The sequence below is a fragment of the Pseudorca crassidens genome, chromosome 1, assembly GCF_039906515.1.
Source record: "Pseudorca crassidens isolate mPseCra1 chromosome 1, mPseCra1.hap1, whole genome shotgun sequence".
In the NCBI taxonomy this organism is placed as follows: Eukaryota; Metazoa; Chordata; class Mammalia; order Artiodactyla; family Delphinidae; genus Pseudorca; species Pseudorca crassidens.
This window is the reverse complement of record NC_090296.1, coordinates 133,244,410-133,256,274: the sequence shown is the minus strand read 5'-3', so window position 1 is coordinate 133,256,274 and position 11,865 is coordinate 133,244,410. Positions and strand designations below refer to the sequence as shown.

The window sequence follows — 11,865 nt, the reverse complement described above, 5'->3', positions numbered from 1 at the left end:
GCCGCCCCTGGATGGAGCCTCTCATGGCCATGCCCAGATGGGGAAAGAGAATGATGGTTTTTGTACCTCTTATTAGACAGCTTTTGTAAAAAGTATTTTTAATTTTAAAAAAGGTGTTTGTTTGTTTTAAGTAGTATAGTCTGAAAGGTCAAGATGTCGCATAACTAGCCCCAAATGTTAGCTCTTTTGGTTACTGTGACACAAAAAGGAGGAGGAATGGGCTACAGAGCCAGGTGACATGCGAAAGCATTTAGTGGTGCTTGTAGCTAGCCAAGCGCCCTATTCAGCACTGATGCAGGCAGAATTGGGGACGGTGAGAGCACAGCCAGGGAAGCCCAAGCAGACACCGCTGGCCGAGTGATCCTCTGCCCCCAGGGCTGTGGGAGGTACGGGGACAGTGGGCAGGGGTAAGACTCCACCCAGGAAGCGGTGCTGCGATCATCCCCATTTCGCTGCAAGGAGAAGCGGATGGGGCACAGGTTAACTTGCCTACGGAGCCACAGCTTACAGGCAGCAGGTGCTTTCAACCATCACTTTTAACTATAAGCTTCATCTGTGGTTTTGGTTTCTTCTTCCTTTTTTTTTTTAAACATATTTTGCAAAATCGGTTTCAAGAGCTACCAAATTTCATCAAGCCAAGGTCTAAACAAAACAACTTGTAAGGTCCCCACCATCCTGACTCACTGGGGCTGTACGGGTTTCAGCACCTTTTAACCCCGTCCTATCCCAGTCCCAGGCAAACTGAGACAGTTGGTCGCCAGACTCGTGGCTCACGTTCGAACACACCGACCAACAAAATGACCCCGCCCCCAAGTGGCCAGAAAGACCCTGATGGCGCTCCGACCTTCTACTTTTCTGTTGCCGCAGCCTGTGCGTCCTGAGCTGGCTATTTCTGCTTTCGGAGGGGGGTTGTCTTACACCCTCCCCCCCCCACCCCAGAGTCTTCAGTCTTTCAGGGCCCCCAAAACGCTGCGGGGCGGGGTGGTTGGTCCCCACCCCAGCGGGAGGCCCGCGACCAGCCGGGAGGAGCGCGCGGGGCTCGGAGCGCCCAGGGTCGGGCCTCTGACCTGCGCAGGCGCAGAAGCGCCCTCCCAACTCCGGTTTCATGGATTCCCAGTCCAGCTGCGTGGTGGTGACCGGTAAGACGACTTTTCTGCTTTTCCACTTGCTGCTGCTTTTAGCCTGACCATGGAATGCGCACTTGCCTGATCCTGGACATAAAGTTCCCTCATGGGGAAAAAAGAGTGGCAACTGGTGGTTCCAATAATTCCAGATGGAGCTAACTTCCTGCTATGCCCTATTAAAAAAAAAAAAAAAAAAAAAAACAGGGGACAGAGAGGCTTTTCTGTTTCTGTCCTGTCATTCACTTCAAATAACCCTTGAGTGGCATACACAGTAGGTGCCCACATGTGGCTTAGGCTCAGACCTTGTCCTTCAGCCCATCAGGGGGGAGGCAGAGGCTGGCGCCGTCTGTCCGAGTCTGGGGCCCATGTGGCATCCACTGGGGTACAGCTGCATAGCAAGGAAGGGGGAGCAGGGGACTCAGAAAGAACAGAGCCTAATAAGGCTGAGACAGTCCATCTACAGTGCCCACCCCGACAGGGGCACATAGCTCCCCTACAAAACTAGAGGGCTTTTAGCCACCCAGGGAACTCTAAGCACCCTCTGAGAGCCACCAGTTAGAGACTTTGAACACCAGAAGGTCAACTCAGAAGGAATGGTAGCCACCCACTCCTGCCTTTCACCAGCACATTCAAAATCAACCCCAGACACCCCCAGTCGTTGTCACAGCTGGTCCCTGGAGGGCTTGATTTCTTCACAAAGCTCTTTATTTTTAGACACATTTGGCATATTTTAAGTTTTTTGAATTGTGTTGGATGAAGGAAACATTGAAGAGAGAAGGGTTCCTGTGTGTGTGGAAAATTGAAAGTTACCTATCTTAATATTTTCAGACTATAATCAAACTCCTGTTAACCTTCTGAGAAAAAGAAAGTTCTTTCGAAAACCTTTTATCTCCCTTGTTCTCATTTGTGTTATTTTGGGTATTAGAGATTGGTTCAGATTACCCTTGAATTCCTAAGGAAACTGTACCCCTGATAAATGTGACACTTGTCACAAATGAAATATGAATATTGAAGCACCAGGGCAAGCCTTAGACTCACATCAACCCCTGCCTCTGTCCTGTCAACTTGTGGTTTGCTGGCAAACTCTGGATTGTTTGATGAAGTACCTGATAATCAGCTGCGATCTGGGAATACTCACTGGCTTCCAGAGTGTGGCCTTCCTTTATTAAAAATGCTCTGAGCTGCTAAGGGCAGTCTTTTCGTTTAATTGGTTTTGCTTCACGTGTAAATCTCACTAAGACAATTGGCACGTAGACAGATGGTGGGGGAACAAGGGCTCTGACAAACTGCCTTAAGATCAAGACATTCGGACTGGCACCAAATGATGACAATGGGAGAGTGAGAAAACCTGCCTCCCTCCAGAGGGCCTCTCTTGATTCCAAGAGATTTCTCCAGCCCCTTTTCACAAGTTCCACTCGAGGGCCTGCCAAGTTTAAAGTGTAAGGTTTGACCCTGCAAAACAAGAGCCTCAAACCTTCATTTGCTGAGTTGTTTTGCCTAATTGAAAACAGATAAGAAATGATCTGCATACACTGATCTGAATATGATTCTAAAGCAGCATGTGATTTTTTCTGGTGTCACTGCATTTTTAGTATTCCTACAGTCATCCCAGGAGGTACCTGATTTCTCAGTGATTTTTCCTTAATCTCAGTATTTTCCTTTTTTTTCTTTTTCTTTTTTGCTTGGCAACTCCAGTCTTATTTATTCTGTAAGATTCAGTCAAAGTCAGAAAACACCACTAGCTTCCTGGGACATCGTGTCCCAAACTTTTCTATTCCCTGAGAAAGTTTCACCCTTTGTGAGTCAAACTTGCTAGTGCTCTAGACCCAGAGGTTCCAGAATTTCAGAGGCACAGCCCTCTCCAGAACTGACTTCTGCTCTAAAGACCTGAGGTCCGGGGTTTGGGGTGGAGGTGAGGTTTCAGAGGTAGGTATTTAATTGTAGCTCCTCCCCATCTCAGAATCTGATGATTTGAGAAATACATCACGGGAATCAGATAGATGGAACTCAAAACGTCAGCTGGGTTCCAGGTAAAGCTGAGCTGGAGAAAGTCACCTCTAGCTGCAGCCCAGTGCCCACCCTGAAGTGAGCCCACCAGTCACAGGCCCACTTGATAGCGGCTGGCCTCCCCTACAGGGGCCAGGCAGGAACTGTTGAGCTCTGCGCATGGGCCACACTGAAGGAGAGATGAAGCAAGAGGCCCCCAGGGTCCTGGTCCCTCCTCCTAGCCACACCATCCTAAAAGGCTTGTGATGGTTAATTTCATGTGTCAACTTGACTGGGCCACGGAGTGCCCAGATATCTGGTTAAACGTTATATGGATGTGTCTGTGATGGTGTTTTTGGAAGAGCTTAGCATTTGAATCGGTGGGCTCAGTAAAGCAGTGCCCTCTCCAGTGTGACTGGGCCTCATCTAATCCATTAAGGGTCTGAATAGGGTCTGAATAGAATAAAAAAGCAGAGGAGGGTTGAATTCTCTGTCTGAAGGCATGATCCGGCACATTAGTCTTCTCCTGCTCTCAAACTGGTGCTCCTGGGTCTCGGGCCTTCAGCCTTGGACTGGAATTTACTCCACTGGCTTTCCTGGGTCTCCAGCCTGTGGCTCATAATCACATGAGCCAATACCTTATAATAAATCTCTTTCTATATATATGCAGATATATATATATATATATATACACACATACATACCAGTACAGACCTCTCAATTTCTGGAGAGAGAAATAGAGGCCTAAAGTACACATGAAATCTCAACATGGAAAAGTAAGGACAGGGCCTCTGACTGATAGGCACGGTGCCCAGGCAGGGGGGTTGGGGCTGAGAAATGGTGGCATCAAATGATCAGAGAGAATCAGGGCAGAGTGAGGGTCTAGCTGGAGCCCATCCCACGCTGCCCAGAGAGACAGTATAAAAGGATTTAGCATTTGTTTAGCATCTACCAGCTTCTGGAAACAATACGTGCTGTACATGGCATTGTTTAATCTGTCCAGAGGTCCCAGGAGGTATGTAACTATAACAACTATGAAGGAGAACGCTGACACTGCTTCCTGTGTTTGAGGCAGTATTACAAATGCTCCGTTTTATTCATTTAATCTGCACAACAACCCTTTTAGATTATTATAATTAGTGTGCATTTTACAGATGAGAAAATCAAGGCACTGAAGCTAAGTAACTTGCTCAACGTCACCCAGCTGCTAAGTGGTGGGGCTGAAATGCAACAACAGAAGCCTGAACCCAGACACTGAGGTCTCTGACCACTCTTGGCTGCTGTTGCGCCACGGCCTGAGCTTTGGCGGGGTCACTGCATGGTGTGGGTGCCGTAAAAATAAGCAGCTGCAACACTGAGAGGGTGATGGTGTCCTTCTCCCCAGGCAGCAGGAGACATTTCCTAAGCTAGTCTCAGAGGAGGTTTGCTGTCCTCCCCAAAGCAAAATTCTGTTTAACTGCGTTTTATTAGAAATCTTCATTGCAATTAAATTACATAATAGTACACAGTGTAAATAAGTGTTCCCAGTTCTAGGAACAAGCCCTTCCGTCCACACACCTCAGCCAGAAGCTCCTTCCCAGAGTGAGGCCTCTCCTGGGTCTCACCTTGCCCAGGCTCAGCCCCTCCAACCTCTCTGCCTCCTCCTCCCCCATGAAGTCCTGGGTCACCGCCACCTCCTCCAGGAGACTTCCCTAACCACCTCCACCCATCTTCTCTCCCCGCTCTGTATTCTGATCCTAGTTGTTGTTCAAAGCCTTGCTATTCCAAGTGTGGTCCAAGGGCCAGTAGCATCAGTACCACTGGGGAGCTTGTTAGGAATTCAGAATCTCCAGCATCACCCCAGACCTGCCCAATCAGATTCTACATTTTAATAAGATATACATGTGTATTAGCATTTGAGAAACGCTGGACCAAATCTCACACTTTTTTAAACTTTTAATTTTGAAATAATTATAGATTCACAAGAATTTGCAAAGAAAATGTATAGACTGGTCCTCTGCATCTTTCACCCAGCCTCCTCCAATGTTAACATCTTCAATATCAAAGCTAAGATACTGATATTGGTATAACTCAGTGTGTATGTGTGTGTGTGTGTGTGTGTGTGTGCGTGCACATGCATGCATAACTCTATGTGGTATTATCACGTGTGTAGCTTTGTGTAACCACCACCGTCAAGATAAATAACTGTACCAACATCACAAGGCTCCTTCGAACTACCCCTTTATAGCCACACCTACCCTTTTCCCCCAGCTCTAACTCCTGGTAACCATTAATCTGTTCTTCATCTCTATAATTATGTTTATAGATGTAAATTATAATTTACAAATATTATATTGGGTTGGCCAAAAAATCCGTTCAGGTTTTCCCATAAGAGCTTATGGAAAAACTCGAATGAACTTTTTGGCCAGCCCAAGGTAAATGGAATCATGCAGTATGTATCCTTTTGAGATTGGCTTTTTTTCACTCAGCATAATTCCCTTGAGCTTCTTATAAGTTGTTTATACCAATAATTCCTTCACTTTTTTTTTTGTGTGTGTGTGGTACATGGGCCTCTCACTGTTGTGGCCTCTCCTGTTGCGGAGCACAGGCTCCGGATGCACAGGCTCAGCGGCCATGGCTTACGGGCCCAGCTGCTCCATGGCATGTGGGATCTTCCCGGACGGGGGCACGAACCCGTGTCCCCTGCATCGGCAGGCGGACTCTCAACCACTGCGCCACCAGGGAAGCCCTCCTTCACTTTTAAAGCAATTTTTTAACAGCTTTATTGAGATATAATTCTCATGCTATACAATTCACTCATTTAAAGCATACAGTTCAATGGCTTTTAGTAGTCACAGAGTTATGCGTTTCTCAACACAGTCAATTGAGAATATTTTCATTACCCCCAAAAGAAACTCGACTCCCTAATCCTCATCCCCACTCCCCCACTACATACACACACACACACACACACACACACACACACACACAGAGTCAAGCTCTAGGCAACCACTAATCTACTTTCTGTCTTTATAGGTTGCCACTTCTGGACATTTCACATAAATGGAATCATACAGTTTTGTGACTGGCCTCGTTCACTGAGCATGTTTTCAAGGTTCATCCATGTTGTAACATAACACTTCTTTTTATTGCCAAATAATATGCCATTGTATGGGTAATACCATATTTTGTTTATTCATCAGTTGATGGACACTTGGGTTGTTTCTACTTTTTTCTTTTCACTGCTGAGTAGTATTCTGTGATCTAGATGAACCACAGTTTATTTAACCTTTCACTCATTGAAGGACATTGAGTTGGTTTCTAGCTATGAGCTATTACAAATAAAGCTGCAGTGAACATTTGTGTACAAGTTTCTGTGTGAAAATAAGTTTTCATTTCTCTGGGGTAAATGTCCAGCAGTGCAAGTGCTTGGAAGTCCACTTTCAATTTTAAAAGAAACTGTCAAACCATTTCCCAGAGTGGCAGTACCATTACATTCCCACCAACAATGTATGTGTGACCTAGTTCCTCTTCATCCTTGTCAGCTTTGGGTGTTACCAGTATTTCTATTTTAGCCACCCTGAGAGAAGTGTAGTGACATCTCATTGTGATTTTATGGCTTTTTTTAAAATTAATTAATTTATTTTTGGCTGTGTTGGGTCTTCATTTCTGGCAAGAGCTTTCTCGAGTTGTGGTGAGTGGGGGCCACCCTTCATCACTGTGCGCGGACCTCTCACTATCGCGGCCTCTCGTTGCGGAGCACAGGCTCCAGACGCGCAGGCTCAATAGTTGTGGCTCACGGGCCCAGTTGCTCTGTGGCATGTGGGATCCTCCCAGACCAGGGCTCGAACCCATGTCCCCTGCATTGGCAGGCAGACTCTTAACCACTGCACCACCAGGGAAGCCCTCATTGTGATTTTAATTTGCATTTCCCTGATGGCTAATGATGTTGAAACGTTTTTCATGTGCTTATTTGCCACCTGTATATCCTCTTCAGTGAAATGTTTCTTCATGTCTTTTGCCCGTTTTCTAACTGGACTGTCTTTTTTTTTCTTTTTAATTAATTAATTTTTTATTTTTGGTTGTGTTGGGTCTTCATTGCTGCATGTGGGCTTTCTCTAGTTGTGGCAAGCGGGGGCTACTCTTCGTTGTGGTGCACAGGCTTCTCACTGCAGTGGCTTCTCTTGTTGCGGAGCACAAGCTCTAGGCGCGCGGGCTTCAGAAGTTGTGGCATGCGGGCTCAGTAGTTGTGGCTCGTGGGCTCTAGAGTGCAGGCTTAGTAGTTGTGGTGCATGGGCTTAATTGCTCTGTGACATGTGGGATCTTCCCGGACCAGGGCTCGAACCCGTGTCTCCTGCATTGGCAGGTGGATTCTTAACCACTGCGCCACCAGAAAAGTCCCTAGACCGTCTTTTAAAGTTGAGTTTTGAGAGTTTTCTTATACGATTTACATACAATGCCTTTGTCAGGTATGTGATTTACAACTGTCTGCAGAGTATCTTTTCATCCTCTCAGCAGGGTCTTTTGCAGAACAAAAGGTTTTCATTCTGATGAGGTCCACTTTATCAGTTTTTACTTTGATGGATCACGCACTTGGTGTCAAGTCTATGGACTCTTTGCCTAACACTAGGTCCCAAGATTTTCTCCCTTTTTTTTCCCCAAAAAGTTTTATAAGTTTAGTTTTTACATTTAAGTCCATGATCAATTTTGAATTAATTTTTGTATACAGTGCAGGCTGAGGGATCCATTTTTTTTGCCTATAGGTGTCTGATTTATCCAGCCCCATTTGTTAAAAGGCTGTCCCTCTCCATTGAATTGCTTTTGCACCTTTGTTAACAGACAGCTGGGCATATTCACATGGGTGTGTTTCTGGTCCCTCTACACAGCATGCATTTTAACTGGACATGTGTGCTCACACCTTCTCGAGCCCTCCTACTTGGTGGTGGATCAGCCCCACATTCCTTTAGGGCCCCCCTACAATGCCTCACACAAGAGGACTTGGAAAATGCTTCCAGACGGGCAAGGTTGCAAGCCTCCACAAGAAAGGGGGTGTGTGGAGTCCTTGATGGCCCAGGGAATCACAAGAGGTCCCCAAGGAGGTGCGGGGAGCAGCACAGAAGCAGAGACACCTCGGCCCAAGGCACGGACTGAGGAAACCAGGCTTTCTTTGGTTTCAGGTTTCGGGCCCTTCCGGCAGCACCTGGGGAATTCCAGCTGGGAAGCAGTAAAGGTAAAAACCCTCTAAGCCCAGACCCAGGAGCGCACGACCCAGCTGGTTCCTTCTGTGGTTCTGAGAAAATCCAGCACGTAGGCTCCTTGGTGACCAGATCCACACGGGAGGGGAGAAAACACACACTGGGTGCCCTGGGACACGAGCTAGCTTTTTGTCCTTGGGTTGTGACTCACCTGCCCATAGGGGGCCCATCTGGCTCAGTGGTAAAGAAAACAGGCTGAGGGGACACCCCTGGGAAGGATGGGGAGTGGCCCAGGAAGGCTCTGCTGCCCTGAGAGCTGGGAACCCCTTCTGGCTGTGGAGTGTCAGGAAAGTCACTGCCCCCAGCCGTGGTGTTCTCATTCATGACATGGAAGGATAATAGTGCTGATGTTACAGGATTGTTCTGAGGAGTAAAAGAGGTATGTGTGTGAAGCAAGTAAGTCTGTAAAAGCAGCTTTTTTAAAGCATAGTGCCTGGCACAGGGTAAGAGCTTAATACATGGTTATAATTATAAACAACATGGCTTCATTTTTAAGAAAGCAGCCAGGAGAGAGCATGTCCTCAGACAGGGCGTGAAGAGGGGTCTCATCCATAGAACAGAGCTCTCCTCCCTGAAGCAATTGCCCCACTCCTACCAGTCCCCACACGGTGTCATTTAGAGGCTCAGAGCACAGCTGGCTACTTATTCACACTTGACCATCAATTTCATGCTTCTGTTGGATCAAGCCAAAGGTAGGATCTTGAGTCTGTTCTCAGAGTTACCCAGTCAAGCTGAAAATGCAGCAAAACCACTTGAATCATGCGTTTGCAGCCACTGTAGCATTCATTTTTTAGCCTGTCCACACAGACGCGGTCAAGGAAACTCTCCACTCTTGAGTTAGAACTTGGGTTTTTTTCAACCAGGAAAAAAACTCAGAGAACCCCAGACTCACTGCCAAGACTCACTGCTGCACACAACATGCCAGAAAGGCAAGGTCAGGGCTTTATGAGTTCCTGGGTGTTTGCAGCCAGTTCCTCGAAAAACAGGACTTTTTCTGCTGAATCCCAAATGGTCCCTGAGTCCTTCTTTTTGTGCCTCAGTTTTCTTATCTGTAAAATGGGAAGGTTGTGATGACTACAGGTATTAACACCCATAAAGCCCTCAGAGCATGGCAGGGCAACTGCTGGTTCTCACAAATTTCATTCTTATTACTAAGAAGCTATTCTACCAGTCAGTTTTCTCAGTTGCAGGCAAATAGAATTGGACTTTGGAGATCCACACAGGAAATGGAATGAGGGAGGGGATTATTTTGTAGACTCAAGATTCACCAATAAAGCTGGAGAATCAGGGCAGAAGGGCAGAAACAGAAGCAGACTGGGGGTTTCCAGGAAGAGGTAGTAGAATGGCAAACTAGGTGCTCTGAGCGGCCCTTCCCCTGTAGATAAACTAGATAAGATAGAACTTCTGTGCATTGCTGGACACGTAGTAGTAAAGGAAAGCCCATATATGTCATGCCATGCACAGAAATACATCACACATACCCAGGGCTGCAGCCTGAAGGGGTGAGGGTCAGCACCCCCACCCTAACACACAAAAGGCAGGGGGGCACGTGCCATTATCAACATTGTTTTTAGCAAAGGGGATACAATGAAACCAAGGCTCTTACTGTAAGCCAGACCCTTGAAAGGAGATCCTGTGGTCTCTAGCACCCCTGACTCCCAGCAAAGCATATGCAATTTCTCTTGAGGATTTAAAACCTTAGATTTTCCACAAACTAAGATAAACTAAACATTTATTTCCAATCAAAGATCACCAAATATTCAAAGAAACAAACTACCCTCAGTAAGAATGAGCAGAAGCAGATTTAGAACCTCAAAAACTTGAGGTTCTAAATCATTCCGCTAGATATTATCAGAAAGTAACAGAATTATATATGGAATGCTTGAAGAAGTAATGATAGAATCACAAAAACTATCAAAAGATTAGGCAAATTGAAAAAGGGAGTAATAGAGCTTATAGAAATTTAAAACACAATTGTTGAAGTGAAGAATTTAACAGATGACTTAAAAGACAGTTTAGAATTATGCTAAGTGAAAGATGCCACTCACCAAAGACCACATATTATATGATTACATTTAGATGACTGTCCAGATGAAGCAAATCTATTGAGACATAAAGTAGATTAGTGGTTGCCTAGGGCAGGTGAGTGGGGGATTGGGGGAAATAGGGAGTGACTGTTAATGGGTATGGGTTTTTTTTAGGGTTGATGAAAATGTTCTAAAATTGACTGTGGTGATGGTTGCACAACCCTGTGAATATACTAGAAGGCAATGAATTATAGACTTTAAATGGGTAAATTGTATGGTATGTGAAATACATGTAAATGGCAGTTTAGAAACAGATAAGAAAAATTAATGAACTAGAAGATAGCTCTGATGATATTGTTTAAAGGGCAGCATAAAGAGATGGACAAGGAAATGAAAAAAGAAATTAAGAAATATGGATAATAAAATGAGATATTTGAACATATGTTTATTTGGAGTTCCATAAGGAGAGAATGAATGAAATAAAGCACTAGCCAAAGAGGTAATGGTTGAGACTATTGCAGAATTGGATGAAAGACATAAATCCACAGAGATAAGAAGTATAAAATATACCAAGCAAAAACAAATAAAATCAATACATATACACATCATGGGAAAACTGCAGAAAACCAAAGACAAGGAGATTTGAAAGTAGTCGGGGGAAAAGACAGGTCACCTACAAAAGACAATACAATTAGACTGAGAGTAAATTTTTCAAAAACAACAATAAAAGCTAGAAAACAGTGGAGTAACATCATCAAAATGCTGGAAAAATATTGTCAACCTGAAATTGCATACCCAGCAAAATTATTTTTCAAAACAAGGATGAAATGAAGACATTTTCATTAAAGCAAGCATCAAGAGTTTACTACCAGCAGGCACAACCCTAAAGGAACATGTAAAGGATATCATTCAGAAGGAAGGAAAATTATCCCAGAAAGATGGTGTGAGATGCAAAGAGGAATTGTGAGCCCAAAGGTAAAATCTAAACTAGCATTATTTGTTAACAATGATAATAATAATAAATGGCTAATTGTAAGTTTAAAAATAAAAGATTGAACTAAAATATAGGACAATGAAGGCATAGAAGTTAAGAGGAGTGATTGAAGTTTAAGTCTTCTAAGGCCCTTGTATAGACAGGCATCCTGATATCAAATTCAGACTTTGTTAAATTATATATATTTATATTTATATATAATATATATATTAATTGAAGTATAGTTGATTTACAATGTTGTATTAGTTTCAGGTGTACGGCAAAGTGATTCGATTGTATATATGTATATAATAGCTGAATATATATATATATTCTTTTTCAGATTCTTTTCCATTATAGGTTATTACAAGGTATTGAATATAGTTCCCTTTGCTATATACAGTAGGCCATTGTTGTTTATATATTTTATGTATATAGTGATGTGTATCTTAATCCCAAACTCCTAATTTATCCCTCCCCACCTTTCCCCTTTAGTAACTGTAAATTTGTTTTCTATGTCT

At 44.4% G+C, this 11,865-nt stretch overlaps 1 protein-coding gene across 8 annotated transcripts in view; it reads left to right on the top strand.

The window, feature by feature from the left end:
* Positions 1-974: 974 nt before the first annotated feature.
* Positions 975-11,865, top strand: part of PGPEP1L (pyroglutamyl-peptidase I like) — a 49,183-nt gene continuing 38,292 nt past the window's right edge. For 2 of the 8 annotated variants that reach the window (XM_067756131.1, XM_067756113.1), the window contains exons 1-2: positions 975-1,139; positions 8,267-8,319. In XM_067756131.1, the coding sequence (XP_067612232.1) occupies positions 1,106-1,139; positions 8,267-8,319 (87 nt within the window). In that variant the 5' untranslated portion in view covers positions 975-1,105. Of the gene's footprint in view, positions 1,140-4,264; positions 4,370-6,125; positions 6,205-8,249; positions 8,320-11,865 lie in introns of all 8 variants that reach the window. The other 6 variants (XM_067695473.1, XM_067695456.1, XM_067695440.1 and 3 more) reach the window with 6 other exon arrangements.